Source organism: Periplaneta americana, chromosome 9 (genome assembly GCF_040183065.1).
Source record: "Periplaneta americana isolate PAMFEO1 chromosome 9, P.americana_PAMFEO1_priV1, whole genome shotgun sequence".
NCBI lineage: Eukaryota > Metazoa > Arthropoda > Insecta > Blattodea > Blattidae > Periplaneta > Periplaneta americana.
Window position 1 is genome coordinate 153957446 of NC_091125.1, and position 24215 is coordinate 153981660.

The 24215-nt window shown below is 36.9% G+C and overlaps 1 protein-coding gene and 2 non-coding genes across 10 annotated transcripts in view; 1 reads left to right on the forward strand and 2 right to left on the reverse strand.

Annotated features, from left to right (window-relative positions):
* Positions 1–24215, reverse strand: part of magu (SPARC related modular calcium binding-like protein magu) — a 310140-nt gene that overhangs the window by 104066 nt on the left and 181859 nt on the right. For 6 of the 8 annotated variants that reach the window (XM_069836153.1, XM_069836149.1, XM_069836151.1 and 3 more), the window contains exon 4: positions 2831–3031. The exons of the other annotated variants lie outside the window; for them this stretch is intronic. In XM_069836153.1, the coding sequence (XP_069692254.1) occupies positions 2831–3031 (201 nt within the window). The remainder of the gene's footprint in view (positions 1–2830; positions 3032–24215) is intronic. 8 annotated transcript variants of the gene reach the window in all.
* On the reverse strand, positions 4031–4102 carry TRNAS-GGA (transfer RNA serine (anticodon GGA)). The gene has a single exon. It is a non-coding gene; the product is annotated as a tRNA-Ser (tRNA).
* TRNAS-GGA (transfer RNA serine (anticodon GGA)) lies at positions 4361–4432 on the forward strand. Its single transcript has one exon. It is a non-coding gene; the product is annotated as a tRNA-Ser (tRNA).

Consider the following 24215-nt stretch of genomic DNA (forward strand, 5'->3'; position numbering starts at 1 on the left):
AACTTTGAAGACAGTTATTAGAGATTCCAGGAATATTCCATGCTGATGAATCCGAGTATAAAGACCTGATTCAATTTGGGGGTTCATTGAGTAGGTTCCAGAACACCTACTGTCAGTGACACAGTTCATCTGCCCTGGAAGGAATGCGGAGTTGGGGTAGTAGTTTCGCACTAGTAGTGGATGGAGTGGATGGAGAGAAAGTTAGAAATACAATGTAGAGCCTGGACGAGAAGTTATGGCACCGGCGCGAGAGACGCATTTTAGTTCGTTTGCTTGGACTCGCCCTCACACTCAACTGGAGGGGTGTTGGGTTAGTTGGTTGCTAGCATTCCGAGTGTTCAGATCGTTCTGCTACTACCGCTATTGCTAATACTGAAAACATTGTTCTTCTGAGCGCCCTCATTATGGCATTGTCTAAGGTGTGAAATCATAGAGTAGTTCATAGTCAAGGACATGAAATAGCATACAATGTATGGAAATTCATGTCAGAAGAGGCTGTAAACGGAATACCAATTCCATTGAAAAGCGTGTGTGCAAGAGTACTGGCTGCCACTGGTATTTCAAAGCGAACCTTGGCAAGAATCAGAAAAGAAGGGAAAAATATTGAGGCAGGAACAGCAGATTCTTTCTCCAGTCCGGAAAAATTACAGCCGAAGAGAAGACTGTTGCAGCTGTAGACAGTTTTGATGAGGAAGTCCTACGAATATTCATCTATAATTTCTACGCTACGCATAAGCAGAGGCCGACTCTGCAATCGCTTCTTCCAAGAATGGATATCAGTGTATGATTATGTGAAGAAAGTAGAGAACAATTACATTGAAAGTGAGCACGTGATGGACAGTATTTTGGAGAACATTTCCATAAACTTAGGGACATCTGATTCCAGCACAGATCAGACGTCTGATTCGGACGGAGAATAAAAATATAAAGATGAAATAGCGGGCGTAATTCCATTAGGTACCTTCGGACTCTTGAGTAGGAAAGTGCTGATACTAAGGTAAGACGAATGTTTTTAGGAAGAGATGAAACGGATATGCCTGTCGCTCTGAGCTTGAGAACCGTAACCCAAACAACCCCCACTCCTCTACCCTGCTGGCCGGCAATTTAAAACTTCGCGCAGGTTGGTGCCATAACATCTCGTCTCAGCTCTAGCATGCATTATAAAACATTGATTTACCAATTCCGCGCCACGTTACTATGGAGTACACTACATATGAAAGTTATATAGCTACGTCTTAACTTTGAATATATATTTACACCAGCAATTCTATTAAGCAAACGTTCACCTTCGTCTTCCAAGTACAAATGAAGTGAGAGAAATGTTTTTTTTTTCTTTGGAGAAAATAGAAAGGGGATTAAGCAGAGGGTATTCACACCAGAATTACCGTTAGCCAGCCGCTTGCTCCAAAGTTAGCTTCACACCCCTCTAAACAACACCGCTAACTTCCCCAAGGTTCAGGAGAGATGAGCTGTGTCATCGACAGTACTAGGTTCGTTCCAACAACAGTCAGGAACCGTCCGTAACCATAGTGAGTATGCGCAGTATAGAAAAAGCGTTCCAACACAATCCGAACCAATCCCGAACCGGAAACATGTACTGCAGTCGGGCGTTCCAACAAGCTTTTGACACGGGTTCGGAACGGTCAGAAATAGTCCGTGGATTCAGGCATGTACGGAAGAGTACGCAAGACGCGCAAGCGCATAAGCTCACCAACGTCTCCTGGATACTGAAGAAAGACATGATCGACTGTTCACATCATTGAGGTTAAAGATGAAAAGTCACAGTACAGACGAATAATAAAACTAGAGATTTAATTTAAATTTTCGCCAAAAAGAAAGGGAATGGAAATTATTTGAGTAATGAAACAGTTAATTACAATTTCAACATGCAGCTTTGATTAAAAGTATAATAAATAACGTACATAAATTAATAATTAAAAAAAGAACTATTTTTAGATGAGAGTCCCCCAGTACACGACATTGAATTATCGGAATTCTTGCCTTCCATATTTTTGTCATCTTTTTATAGAAAATGATCGAAATTCTATTTTCTGCAATTAGAATTAGCTGCGAAACGATAATAATTAAGCATCCCATTCTTAACAAAGATGATCACAGTTATAGCATCTCTGGATTTAGTACATAACGATCCGCGAAAGCGTCTCAACAGCGTCCAGTCCAGTTTCAATCCCACAGCAGATGCTCAACTAGCGCATGCGCATAAGATGGTACAGGAACCGTACATGAAATGATCCATGAACCGCTTTTGGAACGAACCTACTATTTCGAGTAGTCATTAAATTAAAAAAAAAAGTCACAAAAGTAACACATTCTTTCTCACTACACGTTTTATACGACCTGTAATAATTTATTCGTTTATTATTCATTTTTCACTTCCTTTTCTTGATCTAACATTTAAAAGACATGCCTAAATTAAATAATTAAATAAACAGCCAGATAAAAAATTGTATTTAGAATAAAGAAGAAAATAGTTAAGAATTCGTATGCATAAGAGCATACTATATTAATTTCTCTTAAATATACTGATTTGCAGATATTTTGGTGCAGCTCATTTCATTAATCTCTTCAACCCATGCAACAAACTCTTGCGAATGCTCTTTGATGTTTGGACAATTTCGAGAAAGAGGCATGTTATAATTTGTATCTCTGAACATAACCGTAAAAGTGACAAAGTTTCATCAAGCTCTTATGTTTGGAGGGACTGGTATATCAATGAATAAATTGTTAGCAATTAATCCCTAATTCAGTTAGCAGTTTTAGAACGCTGGGTGGACAGCAGCGATAAGCGTGCAGGCAACATGCACCTCACCTCGCGCACTGCAGTTGGGACGGGCGTTCCTGAGCGAGGAGTTAGGAACGGGTTTGCCGGCGGGTGTGACGCACCAGCAGTAGCCCGTGTCGGCGTGACACTGGACCGGGGCAAAAGTCCCGTCCTCGAGGCATGTGGGCACGAACAGGGGGGGCTGGCGCACCCTCTCTGCCTGGACCTGCGCCAGGCACGGCTGCGACTCTGCGGGGCGAATATGTATCATCAGGTCCTGCATGGGCGAAGATTCCGCTCTGATACTCTTCCTCAAGGAATTATCGGTTCTGAGTCAAAACATCTTGCCACTATCAAGAATGTACCGGGTTTGAGTATAAACAACTTCACTTCGTCACAAAAGTATCGGTTTTGATTCAAAACTCTTCACTCCTTCGAGGAAGTTTTGATTCTGATCTAAACATTTTCACATCCATCAAGAAAGTATCTATTTTGGTCCAGTACAATATTTCCTCAAAGGAATATCGTTTTGGTAAATCAACATTTTTTTCTCTTAAGGAAGCATCAGTTTTGATTCAAAACATGTTCACTTCCCCTTGGAAATATCTGTTTTGTTCAATTAATATTAATTCCCTCAAGAAAGTTTCGATTCTGATTAAAAAACATCGTCCTCCCTCAAGGAAATATAGGTTATTCAAGATATTTTCATTTTATAAAGAAAGTATCAGTTCTGGTACATAGAAGTATTAATTATTCTGAATGGAAACGTTTTCACTTCGTCAGGGAAGTACTGGTTTTGATTCAGACATTTCCACTCCCTCAGGAAAGTATTAGTTTTGAGCCAAGACATCTTAACACTTTCAAAAAGTACCTGTCTTGATTCAAAACATTTTCAACATCTCGAGAAAATGCCCATTTTGATCTTAATCACCTTTACTTTTCCAAGAAGTAGCGGAATACCAAATACTTCTACTCCTTGAAGAAAGTATTGGTTTAAAAATTGAAAACATCATTTCCTCAAGAAAGTTTCATTTCATATTCAAAAGACTTTCAATCCGTCAAGAAGCTTTTGGTCCTTTTTTAATTTACTGCTTGAAGGAAGTGTAATTTATGAATCAAAATACCTCTACTTCATATTTATTTTTTATATTTATTTTTATTTTGATGTACCGAAGTACATATGATATTTCCATGCAGATATTCTGCTTTCTCAGATGATGAGAGAGAGATGGAACGGAGAAAAATTCTCTCCGGCGCCGGGATTTGAACCCGGGTTTTCAGCTCTCCGTGCTGATGCTTTAACCACTAAGCCACGCCGGATACAATCCCGACACCGTTGAGAATCGTCTCAGATTAAGCTCCATCTCTTGGGTTCCCTCTGGTGGCCGCCCTCTGCACTACGTCATAGATGTCTATGCACGCAGGACCGAAGTCCATACATGTGTAGAGGTGCACTCAGATGAGTGACTGGTTGGCCGGGGTCCGACGGTATGGGCGCCGTCTTTAAATCACAAAGTGATTTATTACGCATATCATATTTATTTTGATGTACCGAAGTACATATGATATTTCCATGTATCCGGCGTGGCTTAGTGGTTAAAGCATCAGCACGGAGAGCTGAAAACCCGGGTTCAAATCCCGGCGCCGGAGAGAATTTTTCTCCGTTCCATCTCTCTCTCATCTCAACCTCTACTTCAACAAGGAAGTTTCTGTTTGAATCCAAAGATCTCCCCATTCTAATAGTACCTTTGGTTACATTGAGCGTTCTACTCTCTGTAGGAAACTTCAGTTTCGTTGCAATATCTCCGGTCTTTTAAGGAAATACAGATTACATTTCGATGATGCAAAAATGACTGTTTCCACTTATTCAGAAAATATTGATTCTGTCGCAAAACAAGTTTCTATTTCCTTAAGAAATTTCGAGTTATCTTTCTAGAAACAATGTAACCGAATAATCATGTTTCTTTAAGAGAAAGCTTCCACTCCTACAAACAAGCTTCATTTTCATAATTTATTTATGACTGAAAACCCTCAGAAACACAACGCTTCATAATATTAGACGTTACATTATTTCATGTTGACAAGGGTATTTGAACCCACAAATGTACTTTTTATGCAGTTTTTACGTCTTAATTTGCCTTTAAAGATGTCATGGTCTTAATTTAGCTTCATCTCTTCCGACGTCAATGAGATGAATTGTAAGCAGAGCACTAATCAATCGTTGACGATTGCAGACCGCAGAGCGCTGTTATTTCACACAGCCGCTCAGATCTGCGCAGTACGCTGACGTCTAATGTAGAATTATTAGTTATCACCAGAGCTCGGAACTTGGGGACTTGTGTGCCATGTGCATGGGTAACAGGTACAACGTACACAAGCTGACGCTGCAAGTGCTCAGGGACAGTCGTGTGTACTAAGAAAGTGGTCACATCCAATGACAGGAAGACGGACGAAGAATTGTGTCATGTCGAATCCAATGACATTCAGAGAATTACAATTAAACGTTTTATTTGAGAAATTAGGAAATACTTGTTATTCGAATGGGTATTATAGAAGTATGAAAATACATTTTTTAAATTTTAGGTACAGAATTACGTGGAGGAATTCGGAGGAGATACATTATTTTCTTGGAATGAATAATTTATATTTAGTAAGTTGTTCCACACACAAACCAGAGGCTGGAAACAGGCATTCATTGAAAGACATTGCAGTCCTTTAAATTGATGGAAAATATGTCATAGCCATAGATGAAGTCGTAGAGGGACCTGCCCTAGTAGTGACACAAATTGAAAACTATTTTCGAGAAAAATTCAGGATATACTTATCTTTCTCAGATACGAGATCAGCTAGCAACAGCTGAAAATCGAACGGAAAACAGTGACAGTTAAAATATTCAGTATTTTAAGTTTGCTGCCGTCACTTCATGTGTCGTGGAAATAAGTTTTTCTCGTTTCAAATCATGTTTAACTAATAGGCAAAGAAGTTATGGGTTCGAAAATCTTCGAATGTAAGTAGTCATACACTGTAATAAAATGTACAGAGTAGAATAGTAAATTTGATATATTGCTCATGTTTATTTTATTATATATACGCTATAAAATTACGTGTTTCAACTTACCATAATACTATCAACATGTTATTCCAGCCAAAACCACTTTTATAGCAGACCTGACAGTGCCTCCGTCCTAGAAGCGGGGGTTTGTTGACATTGAAGTCCGGTCGCTTAGTCACGTGCAGAGACACAAGTCTCCAAGTTCCGAGCTTTGGTTATCACATAGAGTAGGAAAGCAAAGTTTGAACTCTTTACAGTTATTGTGAAACATGCTTCACATTTTAAAATTTTAGATAAACGACAAGTTCATACTAAACCTTAAAAATTAACCCTGATTTTTAACTTGAACAATAGTCGAAACAGACTGGCTGAGAAAGTAAATTATTCAACTACCCTGCGTAAAATAAATGGCATAGAAAAAAAAGGACTGAACTGCTAATATTCTTATCAAATATTGTTGCCTAACCGAATCATCTGCAACTCTCGCCAAGTTACACGTGGAGCATATCTTGATGTAACTCATCACAGATGATTTTCAAAATGTAGAGTGTACAGATTTTGTGCAGATTTTTAATCCCTGTTATTTTTCATAATTTTTATACGAGTATAATACACTGTGTGTCATTGTCGATGGACGAGAGATTACCACAATTGGCATTCTATCCTAGGCACGTGGGTTTAAACTCTACAAAAGATGATTTATCTTTAGATTACAAAAATCTTGAGTACCACTTCCTTAGAGAATAGAAAGAAATGTAAAGCTGGGAGCTGTGTATCTTGTATTCACGGCAAGTAAAAGAAGTCCCTGAAAGAGAGTGTTTCAAGAAAAAATTATAGATCAATAATAATTCCCGCCTTGTGTGTGTTCCACCTGAAAAATTGAATTTTTCAAAATGCCAGATTTGCAGAGTCCAGGAGATATTAGCAACCAATCATAAAACATACTGTTTATGACAGGGACCTCCAGTTCTGGCGGTTGGAGAACGTTAGGAGTGTAAAGATCCACTCTTATTCCGGATCCGGCCCTCCAAAATATCTCGCTAAGTCAATCTCCTAGTCAAATTAAGACAGTCTTAGTCCGAGTATAAAGGTTAGCTCATCTTGCCACAAATTTTATATTTATGCAGGAGTCCGTGTATTAATGGCTCTAGTATTTCAAATACGACGTTGCAACAACTATCTTGTACACTTATGTTACAACGTACAATGTTGTAGGAAGTCCAGTTGGATATTGGATATCGTGAAGATAGGATGTTTCAGTGGTGTTGTAGGTGTATTGTGCAATGTTTAACATTTTTGGACCTAGTTTAAATGCATTTCATTTAACACCCATTGCTCATTTAGCTTGAGAAAGAAAATGCGACACCGTTGCGCAACTAACAGGCACGAATTGTCTGATTTTTTATGTTTTTAATCAGTCTTGAGTCTGCAGAGTGATATCAGTGAAGTCATCTAAGCTTGCAAGGGCTATAAGATCGGAAATCAACCAAATATGAATTCATCTCATGATTTTTCTTTTACAAACTATGCAATTAACGTGTGACAAACAAATTGAAATGAGAATTATACATCTTGATTACACAACTTTTAACACTGTATCACTTCGGAATATGTATGATAAGACTTTCCTGTTTTAAACTCCAACGTACTTCGTTTACATGTTTCGACCTATTTATGGGTCATCCTCAGAACTGGTCGTTGTTGGTCTTGGCGCCTTTTGTTCTGTTTCCTGTGAGGGTGCGTTCGTGTGGTATAGTGTAAGTCAAAGAGTGTGTGTGTTTCGAAGTTGAGTTGTGTATTGAGAATTTTGTTGGGGTGTGTTTTCGTGTGTCTGTATATTTCATATTGTTCTAGTGTGTTTAGTTTCTGGCTTTTTGGTTGGATGTGTAGTATTTCCATGTTTGTGTTGATGTCTCTGTGGGTGTGGTTAGCATTTGTGATGTGTTCTGCATATGTGGAGGTGTTTTGTAATTTTGTTATGGCTGTGATGTGTTCTTTGTAACGTGTTTGAAATGATCTGCCTGTCTGTCCTATGTAGAAGTTGTTGCAGGTGTTACATTTGAGTTTGTATACGCCTATGTGTGAGAATTATACTAAACTAAGAGTAATAATTCAGCATAGGCCTACTCGTATAAAATACTCATTGCTAAAGTTGAATTTATTTGTAAAATCCAGGTGTGCTGTATGTACTGTACACATACATGAAACAAAAATCTGCGAAATATATATACCGGTACTGAAATAAGTAATCTAGAAAAATATGTAATATTGCTTACCGTGAGGTTTATTTAAGGATTTCATCACTTAATGTTGAGTGTTCAACATAATTAACTTTTAATTAACGTACTTAATAAGGTCGTACACACTCACAACACAGGTTGTTATTTTGGAGGACTACCAGGAGCAGAACAGACTATCAAACTCTTGTCAACATGATCGCAGGTATAAGAGATAACTTCATTTGCATAAGGATAATTCTGTTGTATAGCTTCTAGAGGAAATTCAGCAACAAAGCGTGCTATGCATAACATTACAATGGCTTCCTAGTCTAAAGAAATCTGTAGCGACTATACCCTCACTACAGTTCACCCCAACTCCACCATGACATCGAACGTTGCTTTCACGTGGCTTGCAAAAGCCAGTTGCTGGAACCAATTAGCCTATATGAGGACCGTTTTTGCAAAACTTGCTAACTAGAAACCTACATTTTACGGGAGAGACAAAAACTGAATGGAGAGAAGTAGATTGTAGGTGCAACGATCACACTTTGACACACTATAATGAAGAGAAATAATTCAATTTCACTAAGATGCTTTAACATCGTGTAGAGGCCTGTCTTATATTAACGAATCCACCAAAATCTCAATTTTTCAAATTTTGCAGTTAGCAAATTTTGCAAGAACGGTCCTCATATGTACTTTAACCTGTATATTTGATGTCACAATTTTTATTGGCGGATATTATCTGCGGGTAGTTCTACCTAAATTAATTATCGCCATTTTAATAGCGTTCTAATACCAATTTCTTATTAAGAAAAAAATAAGTTGACATAAGGTCTAAATATGTAGTTTTATGTAATATCAAGCAAAAATATACAATCTGAGGTAAAATATATAATAAACTCTAATACAGTGTCTTTCATAAGCAATTGATCACTCGAATACTTTACTCACAGGGATGATTGTCGGACATGTTATATATCCTTAGTAATAAAAATATTTCCTGATGCCGTAAAGTCAATAGAGTCGCAAATGTGCCCGTTAGTGTGAATTTGTTTTAATTAAGTCTAAAGTAACTTAAGGTGTGTAGCTTATGATAAAATCAGGTGTAGACAATTCCAGGCGGCATGTAGTTATGGCGATTAAAAATTTTTATGCGGTGCCCGAATTGCTTATTGAGTTCAAAGAATGTTTAAGACTTCGATTTCTTTTATGTCACTACAACTAATACGTGGTATATAATGTTAACAAAAGCGGTTGTAGGAAGAAATTCGAATGTGCTTTTGGATTAATATTATTACATTTGTTGCGCATCTTAAGATATTCTCACTACATAGCTTCAGTGAAGACCACAGAGCGTCTCTGAGGGCGTGTATTTGTATTGAATAGCTATTTAATATTTCTTAATATATTTGAGTAAATGCATCTTCATCTTAGCTCGAATGCTTTTCTTATTGCATGTGTGCCTGTGTGGGGGAAAATGTGCTGGCTCCCGAAAATAAAGGGGCTGACTCCTGAAAATGTTTAGCTTTGTCTAACCGTGGTAAAATTATTTTATTGCATATAAACAGCCTTTAAATAAATACTACGTTGTTGTTATTAAATCCAAGTGGTATTTTGTACATGCGTAGCTTACTATTCCTATTATTCGCCGACTTATATACACAGGTACACGAATAAATAGGTAAGTGTGCGGGGAGAGACCGCGTCGTGAACTGTTGACTCGCAATTTGCTCTTCGTGCCAAGCGAAACTAGTACAGCTCATGCATTTTGTCAAGACACTCACGATGCGCTGTAGGGGAACAAAGTTTCTATAGAGGGATTAGGAGTAGAAGGGAAGGTCAGGGGTGTGTCTACCGACTTCAAGGCGAAGGCTAACCCATTCCCCTATAATTCGTAAGTAGACTCATTCGATCTCGTGCGCAGCTCTGTTGGAAGAGTGGGACATAATTCATGAGCTGTATGATTGACGTACACCTAACTTGTATTCAGAACAACCAAACGCAGGACTATAGTAATTATATTACATACAAATTCCGGCCTTACTTATGATTTAAGTATTCACGAGGGAAACTTTAAACTTCCCCATTTAGAGACTGCACAATAATTAAAATCGAATCGAAACACACTAATAAAAACAGCAACAGGTCGTATATCTTTATGTAAACCAGATAAATTATACCACAAATAATGGTAAATGATCAGAAGCTGCGCTTGGGAGCAAGTTTGTTTCCCGCTTGGGTTGATTATCTGGTTGCATTTTTTCCAAAGTTTTCTTAAACCGTAAAACGAATACCAGATAATCTATGAAGAATTCTCGGTCCATCTTGTCGGGCACTATCTCGCAATCACCAATTCCATCGACTATAAATAAGATTGTACATGATATAGGGTCTTTAAATAACCAACTAAAATAAAGATAAATGTCTTTGAAAAATCTTAAGAGGTCGACATAGGAAAAATTGCAGTTAAGTGCAAAATATTTGGACATTAATGCAGTTTTCATTGTAGAGAGTTGCGATTTTGCATGTAAATTTATAAGTGGTGTGACCTACGTACTGAATTTTTCCAGGACAATTATTCAACATAAAGGGTACTTTTGGGGTTATTACATTTTATACGCTTAATAACTCGGGTACAGCGTAGAGATTTGGCATTTTTATACAAGTCCTCTTACCAATCTTTTTTATTGTACAGGTATGACCACATCTTGAAAATAAATTCCTTATTTTGCCAAAAATAATAGTTCTAGAACAGCGACAGGTGAGTTGTATTGTAAACAGAGCAGTCATCATGAATACCTACATACAACTGCAACTATGATAGCGAGAGAAGCTAAGCTCTCCGTTCCATTACTCTTTCATCGTCTCTGAGAGAGGTTCCCTGTCCCTGCATTAGAAGCAATGATGATGACTGATAAAAAAAAATTGCTTCTAAGCGAGCTATTGAAATATTCTTTCATAAATTTATACATCTTGATTACATTAACTTGTGTACAAAATTTCATGATTGCAGTCCAAGTAGTTTTGAAAAATAATGTAGGCTTACCTAAACATGAGAAATTTAACATTTCGGTAAAATTACTTTAAAGTCAATTATGTAGGCCTATATACAATAGTATATTGTAATGTTGTGTTGAAAGGCACTCTCTGTGCATTCGAGTGTGATTGCTTGTAACCCGAGGTTTACCGACTGCGCATGCTCAGTAAGCTGTTGGAAAATTCAGGTGGCCCAAATTTTGTTTCTGGGTCTATACGTTCGTTCGTTCGTTCATTCATTCATTCATTCATTCATTCATTCATTCATTCATTCATTCATTCATTCATTCATTCATTCATTCATTCATTCATTCATTCATTCAGGTCTTTCGCTGCAAACCCAGTATTATCTAGTCTTCCCTATTTTCTGACTGCTGTATTTGCAGTTTTTTTATTGGGAAAGATAAATGCAATAGCTTTCCGTTGTTTTCTGCGCACCACTCTCTCTTTCGCATCTTAAAAGATCCTAGGGGATCCCAGTGCGGAGATGAAGAGAATGGATTAGACTATTCGGTCCTCTGGATTTCACCGAAATTCGCCGCAAGGGTTAAATATCAATTTTATCAGGGTTTCTGACCCGATCAGGAACCGGAAAATCCTAATTAGCGTATGCACGCATGTCTTTCGAATTACATTCAAGAATATAAATTATATTAACGATACTATTACTCGAAAAATCGGAAAGGGAATGAATTATTGCGAAACAAATCAAAGAAATCTAGTATCACCTTCGTATGACTGATCACACATGTCTAACCTAGTTGTGTTTGAGTCTATTCTTCAAACCGTACCATTCATTGGGGTGTTTCGTTAATAAGTTACACTGAGTTTTCCACTGGCGACAAAATGTGATAGACAAAGAATACATTCCTTCATATTTGTCTGAAAAGACGGAGGTTGAAGGCGAAATAGCTTAGATGCAGGCCATGACTGATTATCTTTCTGTTATCAAATTCTTGTCACCACTTCAAGGCGTTTGCATCTCTTGTACAGCCTTGGTCCGAGTTTACATTTGACCTTGTATCATCAACATCGTCACCACATTCACGCTTTAGTCTTCATCAGACTGTTTCTTACTCAAGGATTTGTATCTGTTCTTTATTTTCCCGTTAAAAAATGTATTGTGATACTGCAGAACACAGATTTCGAAATTTTCCAGGAAAAACTGCATCACTGATACGGTTAACTAGATTTGGGCGTGTCATCTGTGTACAGCAATTTCGCTTAAACTATTGCACAGTCAGTGTCTGTTTATCCCGAAATTGTAGGCCCTAGGTCTATAATAATTTTTAGTACAAATTACCGGTAACAGGTATTTAAGGAACGCGATGGGTAAACTTTCTATTTTCAATAATATTTAACCTAGAGACTCCATATTTTGTACACTTAATTCACTTTCTATAAGTATTCTTTGCATACAGTGACCAATGGCGGGCTTATGTGAGGGCGGCAATGAACCCCTGGGTTCCTTAAAAGCCAATAAGTAAGTAAGTAAGTAAGTAAGTAAGTAAGTAAGTAAGTAAGTAAGTAAGTAAGTAAGTAAGTAAGTAAGTAAGTAAGTAAGTAAGTAAGTAAGTAAGAAAGTAAGTAAGTAAGTAAGTAAGTTTCATTATGATCATATGAATGGTTTTGCATATCTCAAGATCTATCTCCTCTTACAAAATTTAAGTATCTGTTTTTACATCTTTGTTATGGTTAAAAAAGAATAAAGTATCCAGAATTTTAAATTTACACCTATAAAGGGCGAAAATATGTTTTTAAAACTGTATATGCAATTTCGAATTTTAAATTTTTAGTGTCCACTAAATATGTTTTTTTTTTTTTAATTTCGAAAATGTTTAGTTTATCAAAATAAATAAATAAATACATAAATGAATAAATAAATAAATAAACAAATAAATAATAAAATATAAATAGAATATGCAGCAAATTTTCATGCTCCTAGCATCAAAATTGTAAGAGCCTTTACACTTTGAACATGACGAAATGTGCTTAAAAAAGTGAGAAAACAGCTGTGGAGTTTGCATGAAATTCAAGTTCAAGGGTGTAGCCACTTAAATATTGTGTAATTGTTATGCTTTCAAGCGCCGCAGAGCATTGAAACTTGCTCAACATATAAATACGAGATTGCTGATTCATCTTTCGCAGAAAAAAAACTAAAATGTAAATTTTGATTGAATATGGCAAAATTTCTCCCGTCTCCTCCCTTAAGGGGTTAGGTACAGCTTACAGCAGTAAAATTTTGGAAATATTCAACATTTCTTTCCGCTATTACTGTATCTTGTACAACAATGAAATTAGTATGTGTGAAACACTGTCCTTCTGCTAATTGAAAAAATTATTTTACGATTTAAAAAAAATTATTTACATTTTTTTTTTTTTTTTTTCAAAATTCAGTTCACTGTGCAGTGATGAAGCGTTTCCCACATAACTCAAAAACTATCCAACATACTGTGATGACATTTTTTGTGTGTATTTATGCATGTAATATCTACAATATGATGCAAGATCACTTCTCTACCTTTGATAGATTGTCTGATAAAAAATAAATTCATTTTAAAAAAGGTCAAATATAAGTATCTTCTTCTAACACAAAATTTTAAAAAAATATATATATTACTTATTAAGGAATGTAGTTGAATGAGCATGATATTGTAAACATGAGTTTCAGAAATAAAATAAAAGAGAGAGAACATGAAAAAATTAACAAGTTTATGAGTTATGAGGGAAACGCTTCAATACTGCACAGTGAACTACCACCATTATGAATTTTGGGGGAAAAAATATAAATATATATTTTTTTTAAATCATAAAAATATTTTGTTCATATAGCAGAAGGACAGTGTTTTCCACATATCAATTTTCATTATTGTACATGATACAGTCATGGAGGGAAAAAATGTTGAATATTTCCAAAAATTTTACTGCTGTAAGCTGTATCTAACCCTTAATAACTGAGATCAAAGACATATTATAAATTACAACGTCGATTTTTTGTATCACATAGAATAAACTGACAAATGAAAGACTGAAGACGAAGAAAATTTTTTCTCCGAGAAACTAATTTTTAAACAGAACTATGTATAATGCAAATTAAGCTTTCAGGAATAACTCCCTGTAAAGTTAATTTCAATAATTTCGAGGGAAAAATTGTTCCGGGGCCGGGTATCGAACCCGGGACCTTTGGTTAAACGTACCAATTTCGATAAATTGGATCGGTGTCGGGTAGAGTTCCCGGGTAGCTCAGTGGGAGAGCGTTGGTACGTTTAACCAAAGGTCCCGGGTTCGATACCCGGCCCCGGAACAATTTTTCCCTCGAAATTATTCAAATTAACTTTACAGGGAGTTATTCCTGAAAGCTTAATTTGCATAATACACGTCACTGTACGTAACAGAAAACCACAATTTAAAGTCACACTCAAATGTTGGTTGCTTGACTGTTGTCAGCCCACTTTGAGGTTTGCGGATACAGAGGAAAAATTGGATCGGTGTCGGGTAGAGTTTCCGGGTAGCTCAGTGGGAGAGCGTTGGTACGTTCAACCAGAGGTCCCGGGTTCGATACCCGGCCCCGGAACAATTTTTCCCTCGAAATTATTCAGAACTATGTATACTTTTCGTTGCGAAGTTTTTAAATCTATAAACGTCTCAGGCTGCGCTAGACCAGGTAAGGAACGTAATGACTAGACATCGGATTTTTAGGCACTAAAAATTGCAGTTTTAGGCGCCTAAAATAAGCTCAACATTTGTAAAATTAGGCTCTATTTTAATGAAAATAGGCATTTTAGGCACATCAAGGTATCATACTTATTTCTTTCACTGAAATTTTTAGTTATACACTAAAATACGCACAAAAAAGTATGTTTAAGCATTAAAAAAGAATACTATATTATATTTATAAACAGAGCTGCACAAATTTAATATATTGAAACTAATGAAATAATGATTATTGATATCAAGATTACTCATTTTAAGTTATTGAAATTCAGTTCCATGCTCAGACTTTATTATAATTATCTGCACAGTACACCACCAGAATTTTTTTCTAAATTCTCCACAGTTAACCTTTGCCTTTTGTCACTGAGAATCATTTTGAAAGCAGGCGCAAAAATACAAAGTTCCACTTATTGTTGCATTTCCTGGTAGTGTTAACACTAGGAGGGCCATTCTTTTAAATATTTTGTAACGGTTTACCCTACTAATTCGCAGTTTTACGACTTTTCATAAATATTTCAAAAACACTCTTTCTCCAAAAATTGTGATTTTATGACACTCTGAAGGGCAGTACAGCTAATCGGTTTCAGACCGAAAACAGTCATTTTTATAGTATAGTATATCTCTGAATCGGTAGCAGCACATGTTGTGATTGTTGCCTGCTTCAAAACTAAGGTTGGTTCTTTGTCGGCATTTATGCCTCCAAACATGTTAAATTCGGTGAAATCTATTGCGAGTGTCGTGAGATTCAAAACATTTTGTTTCCTTTATCAATGGTTTCATGGCCGGTGTGAAGCGAACTTTCCACTTTTTAAATGCCTTAAATTTCGCAGTGAATGCATGTATAAATTATAAAAAGTAAGAGTAAAATGCGAAACTTTACAGTGAGTTAGGCATTTTTAGGCGAATATTAACAAATTAGGCTCTAATAACCGTTTTAGGGCATTTTAGGGCACTATAAAACTCTTTGAATACCTTTCAATTTCCATGAAACACAAATATTAATAATTATTTTTACTTTTCTCCTAAAGAAACAAAATAGGCATTTGCCCTAGAATCCGATGTCTAGTAATGACCAAAGCGCAACTCGGAGTCTAAATATTTCCGCTCGAAAAAAATCTTTATTAAGTTGACATCGGTTCCATACACTGGCCAATATTTCATGAGAAAATTTCTTCCTCATAAAGACTCGAACCAGTGTTCATTGCGTATTGATAGTCTAAGACATAACGTCTTACGTCACGCGGCCAGTGTGGGAATTTATTTTGATACAACCTGCTAATAGTAGAACGTCACGTAGTTTCTTTACCGGCACTGTTTGTCAAACATCTTCCTTCCAAAGAATATGTGTAGGCCTACTACACCCCTGAATAATTTTTCTCGGAGATGCCATGCTACCACTGAACTACTAATGCGCTTGGCAAACATCACAACATCTGCTTTTCCTCATCTTCCTCTATCTTCGCTATTAATACATTCCACTGCTTTCTGTTAACATCTCCGAAAATTGCAAAGTACCGATAGGTAATGTAATAAGGAAAATGAGCAGTGTTCTGCATAGTCCGTCCAAGAGACGAGCCTTACAGCAAGAAGGTGCTGCTGTCATATTAGTAGGCAAAGGGATTTGGAGTATTATAAAGAATGGTGAAACGTAGTATAGATATTCGTAGCTCAGCGACTGTCAAGCGAGCTGCATGGACGAGTACAGTCCACTTCATACAAACTTACACGCAATGTGCTGTAAACGTATTTCAGAATAAACAAATTGAATATGTAATGACATATAGTGACCTGCATACATAATCTGCATTTCTTTTTCAACTACATGTGCTTTTCTTGGCAACGCACAAGACACTAATAAACAGCATTACAAATATACATAGTTAAATATCAACCTCTGCATCTTCGCGTGTTAGTCGACATATTGATGGTTGATAGACAGTTGTCTTCTGTATGGAACTCGCCTCTGAATATGTGTGTTTTTCTGTCAGGAAATATGATAATATGTATACTACAATATTTACAATATATGCAATATATATTGCAATATTTACAATATAACCTAATACAGTATCATTAAATGTTGAATAAAATGTAGAACCAAACGAAATGGCATTTTCAATTAATGCTATGTTTTGTTCATGAAACAATTATTCCTGCTGTGCCTTGTTATAATAAATTGTAAATATTATTTTCAAATTTTCAAAATACAACTTTGCTCTGTTGCAAGGAAGGACATTTTTTAACATCTGCAGAGACAATTGGAGAGTACTTGAAACAAGATACGTCAATTAAATTAGCATGATGAATGACGTCATTGGGACACGTTTTTGTTAGTACATCTGAAATCCGACTAAGAATACCGTACCCATCATTTTTAATTAAAGCTCTGTTCATTTTTTCACCAACACGTTTTCCTACTTCACCTTCTACTGCACTCAGTTTATTTACAATAGTCCTCATATTTATTTGCTCAATTAGTTCTACTCCTGACTTTTCCAATTGAATAATGGCATCCGGTAAATATCCAAAATTTGGCTTAATATCCATGACTACTTTCTCGATTGTTCTATCATTTAGCAGTTCCTGGCATATCTGAATCGCAACGGCATCATCGGGATCGAAAGACTGGACCACTTTCTTCACAGATTGGAGGTGATGTGCGTAATAATTGCAAGCTTCTAACCATGACCCCCAGCTCTTAATTTTGTATTGTTAGTTGGTTTCACTTTCGGCATTGTACCTGCACTTCACTACTCTGAACTGCGAACCGGCATGTTGACGTTCTTATGCGACAACTGTCCCGCTCACCTGCTGTTGACGTGCAGAGATCTGCGAGTTTGTCATGGAGGGGAGGACTTGGTATAAAGGGTTGTAAACAAATGGCTGTGTAGATGCCAATACTAGCTTTTACTGCTCCAAATTCCGTTCCCTACATATTAGTTTGTGGTTATACTCTTATTACAGACTCACCAACTCTCCTCCACAATGTACATGTCACCCACTAGACCACGACTCCGCTTTCCCGTATTAACATCATGATTTCCCGAATTAGAGATGACAGAATAATTTTCGTTTTTAATGTCATGTTTCCGACCTATTGCTGTTAAAATCTTACTTTAATGTCAAGCAATGAATATTGCGCGTACATCTTGTCCAATACCAGTTATATTCATAGATAAATTTGGTCTTCCAATAATATTCAACAAATAATTTAAACAAAGTGTTTTCTATTGGCTTATCAATTTATTTCTTTGTTCATCTTGAAGATTAAATTCATATTTATTATTATTATTATTATTATTATTATTACTTACTTACTTACAAATGGCTTTTAAGGAACCCGAAGGTTCATTGCCGCCCTCACATAAGCCCGCCAGCGGTCCCTATCCTGTGCAAGATTAATCCAGTCTCTATCATCATACCCCACCTCCCTCAAATCCATTTTAATATTATCCTCCCATCTACGTCTCGGCCTCCCTAAAGGTCTTTTTCCCTCCGGTCTCCCAACTAACACTCTATATGCATTTCTGGATTCGCCCATACGTGCTACATGCCCTGCCCATCTCAAACGTCTGGATTTAATGTTCCTAATTATGTCAGGTGAAGAATACAATGCGTGCAGTTCTGTGTTGTGTAACTTTCTCCATTCTCCTGTAACTTCATCCCGCTTAGCCCCAAATATTTTCCTTAGCACCTTATTCTCAAACACCCTGAACCTATGTTCCTCTCTCTGAGTGAGAGTCCAAGTTTCACAACCATACAGAAGAACCGGTAATATAACTGTTTTATAAATTCTAACTTTCAGATTTTTGGACAGCAGACTGGATGATAAGAGCTTCTCAACCGAATAACAACACGCATTTCCCATATTTATTCTGCGTTTAATTTCCTCCCGAGTGTCATTTATATTTGTTATTGTTGCTCCAAGATATTTGAATTTTTCCACCTCTTCGAAGGATAAATCTCCAATTTTTATATTTCCATTTCGTACAATATTCTGGTCACGAGACATAATCTTATTATTATTATTATTATTATTATTATTATTATTATTATTATTATTATTATTATTATTATTATTATTATTAGACTGTGGCCTAGGGTCACCGATTCGCGACACTGAAGTTTGGAACGCACAGAGTATACCTACATGACGTAATGACCCATGGAGTCGGATGGCACTATGAGAGTACAGATGGTTTCGTAAGAAATTACATTATCGTCTTTCTAATTCTGCTTGGCGTGGGTCCTTGCAATCATCACACGTACAAATATATACATATCTTTTTTTTTCGTGTATTTATTTGTGTTAGTGTTAATTTCTCTGATTTGTAATTCACACTACTAAGGAACAAGTCGAAAATTAAGAGCACCAAGCGTTTCCTTCAGAGCGAACTTACAGAGAAGTTCGGAAAAGAATATTGTTAGGAAAAAGACACTGAATTTTGCAAATTGTTAAAAAAGTAGTCGCCCTGGTTGGCAAGTTGGTATAGCGCTGGCCTTCTATGCCCAAGGTTGCGGGTTCGATCCCGGGCCAGGTCGATGGCATTTAAGTGTGCTTAAATGTGACAGGCTCATGTCAGTAGATTTACTGGCATGTAAAAGAACTCCTGCGGGACAAAATTCCGGCACATCCGGCGACGCTGATATAACCTCTGCAGTTGCGAGCGTCGTTAAATAAAACATAACATTTTTAACATTAAAAAAGTATAAGGACAGATAGAATTCGATTCTTTCAAAAGCAGTGTAATAGCAAAGGTACATGGAAAATATTTAATTATACAGTCAAAACTGGCATTCAAAATGAGACATAATTCATTAAAAGAATTTAATCGAGATTTGTGTATAATGTTGGTATATACTGTCATTGCAAGTTATCTTGAACCTTACATCCCCTAAGTCTGTCTTTGGAACTGCTCGGTACGGCGTGTAGTCATCAACGTAACGGCACGGCAAGGATGCCCCTCCCTCGGGTAGCGTGATTCTTTTCAAAAAACGTTGGTTCTTTTACCTTACGGCTCTCTACTGTAAAAGAACTTGGTTCAATACAGATATCATCTTCTCTCGATACTCCGGTTTTGAGAGGAGAACATAGTTTCGTAGCAAGCTTTAATTAACCTGTTATTTAAATATAATCGTGTGTACACTCCTCTCTCATCCGGGCTGGGGACCGGCAATGGAGGAGTTACTACAGCTACTTCTATAATTATATAGGCCTGCATTACTTACACCGTCAGCTAATAAGTACATATTCTTATAACAATATTTTACAGGCTTATTATTTGAATTTACATTAATTTACAATTATACACAATCCATATCCCTATCATTGCTGCCATCATTGCTTGTTCCAAAATTAATTATTTCGCCAGTAGCATCATCCATTCGGAATTATCTTCTTAATCGTATGTACTACTTTCTGAACAAGATAGAATTCTTCGATTGTATCCCGAATAACATGTTGATCGAAGCCGTCCACTTCAACTTTACACAAGTCTAATTCTGGAATGAAATAATATGTTTAGTAGAACTATAAGAAAATAATAACTTGCAACAGTAATTCATTATGTCGCTCTCAATACAGACACTATTGTACATAACTATTATAGCAATAATTTCTAAACATTACATACCTATTCTTTCCCGGAGTAGTGTGAGGTTCATTCGGTTGTAATTCAATATTATTTTTAATTCTCTTCACGGAACTAATACTTTTGCCAGAGTATTTAGCCGCTTTCTTATATTCCTTAGCAAGAGGTTCCAGCAAATATTTGTTTAATTTTTCCTCCTCGCAACGCTTGATTTTATTATATTTGCAATAATTTCTCTTTCTCGGCTATGGATAACAGCGTTACTTTTTCTCCGCGGTGGTGTGATTTCACCATAATTACTACCCTGTGGTTGCTGCTCCATGGTAACACTACTGGTACGCAGTGAAGGAAATCGTACAATGTTTCTTGACAAGAGATTATGCTGCGGAGCATGCGCAAACAACTCAGTTGGCTCCACCCGCGTTACGCGCTTCCTTCCCTCTGCCCCTCTGTCCCCGCTCAGAAGTTTCAAGATAACTTGCTATAACAGTACCGACGCTGAGAATGTACCTTGCAATTCGGTGCATTGAATTGTATTTTATGTAAGTACAGTAGGCTATATTTTTTTATTTTCTGCTCACACCAAGTGATTATTTTAGGCCTATATTGTTATAACTTGTACAATATAGTGTAAATTGAAACGTGTAATGCTAGGCAATTATTTATTTGTACTAGAAATGCACTGTATATATTATATTTGTAAGCGTGAACATTTATTTTGTGTCCTACTGTGACTGAATATTTACATGTTGAGGCAAGGAGTAACTGCACTCTCAGTCTCCCATTCCCCTCGATCTACACATCACACTGGTCAGTGCGTTCGTAACTTAATGCATTTCAGTACCCTGCACCGTAGTCTGATCATTATTATTACCATAATCACCATTACTATTACAAATAATATCTTCCGCCAAACTCAAAATCTCTTGCATTTCGTCACTCATGGGTTGGCAGGCCTGATATTACATGCTCTGTGATTGTCGAAAATGATGTAAGGCGTTTCGTTCAGTATTTCGCTCATCCAAGAAATCCATATTAGTAAATGAACAATACTGTGAAATTAAATGTCGATGTTGACGATATATTTTTATTGGGTTATTTTACGACGCTGTATCAACATCTCAGGTTATTTAGCGTCTGAATGAAATGAAGGTGATAATGCCGGTGAAATGAGTCCGGGGTCCAGCACCGAAAGTTACCCAGCATTTGCTCGTATTGGGTTGAGGGAAAACCCCGGAAAAAATCTCAACCAGGTAACTTGTCCCGACCGGGATTCGAACCCGGGCCACCTGGTTTCGCGGCCAGACGCGCTGACCGTTACTCCACAGGTGTGGACTTGACGATAGAAGTCGATTCACGGTGGTTGAAGCATAACCTTGGATGCGCTGTGGATGAAAATGAGTCTACACCGTTGAATTTCCACATGCTGCCGCGCACATAACCTGCGCGAGATAACAAGGTCATGCTTCAACTACGGTGGAACGGCTTTTACACTGCAGTGAAAAGAATGAAGGACGTGGATAGATTTCACAGGCTGTGCGCTAATTAACAACATTTTAAAGTTCGGTATATTATCTGGAAACCACAGGCTAAACCGGTGGCCGGTAGCGCAGATTAGGATAGGGTAGTGTAGCACAGGCCAGAGCAGGGCAGAAAGGAATAAGAAACTAGAGAGTTAGACTTCTGACACTTTATCTGTGAGTTCTCGAACCGTTAGTTTGCGAAAGAGAAGGACGTTGAAAGACAGAGAAGAAAGACTCTGCTCTTGCGCAAAACAGCACTCCAACGACGCTACCGCATTTCCAGAAAGTATCAGTTATTCTCCCCTGAGTAAGGAACACGTGTGCTTATCTTGTGCTTCTAAAAGCGTTATTTAATTCGTATATCGTCCTGCAATAACTCCTATGTGCAAAGCATAACATTTTTCAGTAGGAAGAAAAAACACATTTATTCATTCTATGGCAGTGGTACCACAGAAGATTGTGAATTCTTACATTTTCGAAAGAAAAAATGTAATTACATATAGGAGATTTTATTATTTGCTGTATCACTATTTAAGTTATTTCATATAGCAAAAATCTGAAAATCGATAAATACGTGACATAGGAGTTATTGCAGAAACAACCTGATATGCAGGGTGTTTCCGAGGTGGTGTTACAAACTTTCAGGGACGATGGCGAAAGGCACATGTATCAATTTGAGATAAGGAACCATGGTCCGGAAATGACTAAGTCGAAAGTTATAAGCAAATATAGTTGTGAGTGAAAATGGGATTGTAATTTGGCACCACGTGCCCTCCTTCCCTTAACTTTTGGAACAGACGTGGAAAAATGATATGGGTCGGATGTCTCCTACGTGGGTACTTGTCCTGATACAATCTGTGAGCTTGTCTACTGTTCCCATTGGCTCATCCGTATTCGAAAATCAGATCTGTTTATTCCGCTCTCGTGTACTCCTCCATTTCACTAGGACTGATCGACTGGACACTGCAACTTGTACACATACACTGCTGTCTACAGACGTGCATATCAGGACCGACCATGTTACACATTACGCTATCTGCAATGTGTTAGTGTAGTTTCCTGTCCTCATGCCTCAAACAGCGCATTGAATGGAATACTGTAAGTAGACAACGTAAACAACGTCAGATGAATACAGTATGTGTAAGATGTACAGATAAATACACATAAATAAGGTGTACAGAGGAATAAAATTATTTCATTTCCACACTATTTTTGCTTGTAACTTTCGACTCGGTCATTTCCGGACCAGGGTTCCTTATCTTAAATTGATACATGTGCCCTTCGCCATCTTCCCTGAAAGTTTGTAACACTACCTCGCAAACACCCTGTATACATACTCTATGTATTCGTGTATTACATACTCTATGTTAAGCATGCCTCCTTGAACTGATACTTTTGTAGTGCGTTCTAGCGAGGCAGCCCCACACGCGCTCTGACGTCGGCAGATCGCACAGATAAAGCGTCAGAAGTTAATCTAATTAATGCACAAACATATCGTATATGAATCCTATAGATTTAAAATACCCTATATCCACTTTCACAAATTGAAGGATTTTGACATTAACTACTGGCAAATAGAGGAAGTTTTCAACCTGACAGTTAATTATAACAAACCTTTTTCTTTAAATTTAGTAGCTTTTTGAATTCAAACTATATAAATCATTATAATTAATTCTGTGTAAGCAATATGTGGACGTAACTCAATTATGAACAAAATGGTTTGTGCGAGTTCGTGCGTATTTGCTTGTTTTCCGCACAGAACCAATACGCGGTAAGTGTGAAATACCACATTCAGTATTCTCAACGTAACACACATAACAATTTCCCTCTTCTTACCGCTTAAGCGCGACATTCATTTTACTGCTTTAGACTTTTAACATATCATTTTTAGAGACGTTTAACATAGTAATAATTATAAATTGCAAACTTACCACTGCAATTTCACCTAAATTTCACTGTTAATTATTGTTTTTAAATATTTGCAAAAATTAAGTAAAGTCTACTACTCCTGCATTCCTGATACAAGTAACATTAAGGAAGCCGTGAAAAAATCAACAAGATTCCAGATGCCGATGTTATTACTGCAATATGTTAGGTATATAAATAATATTGTTAAAATATTAAAATGAAAAATAAATCATTACATAACCTTACCGTTTGTTTTAAGTTCGCATTTATAGACTGGGGGGGGGGGGAAGACAGACGTATATCACGGCCTGCTGGAGTAAAGTAAACACAGAAAACATTTTATAGCAACAATGTCGAAGAAAGATATTTTGGTTTTCCGAAGTTGCC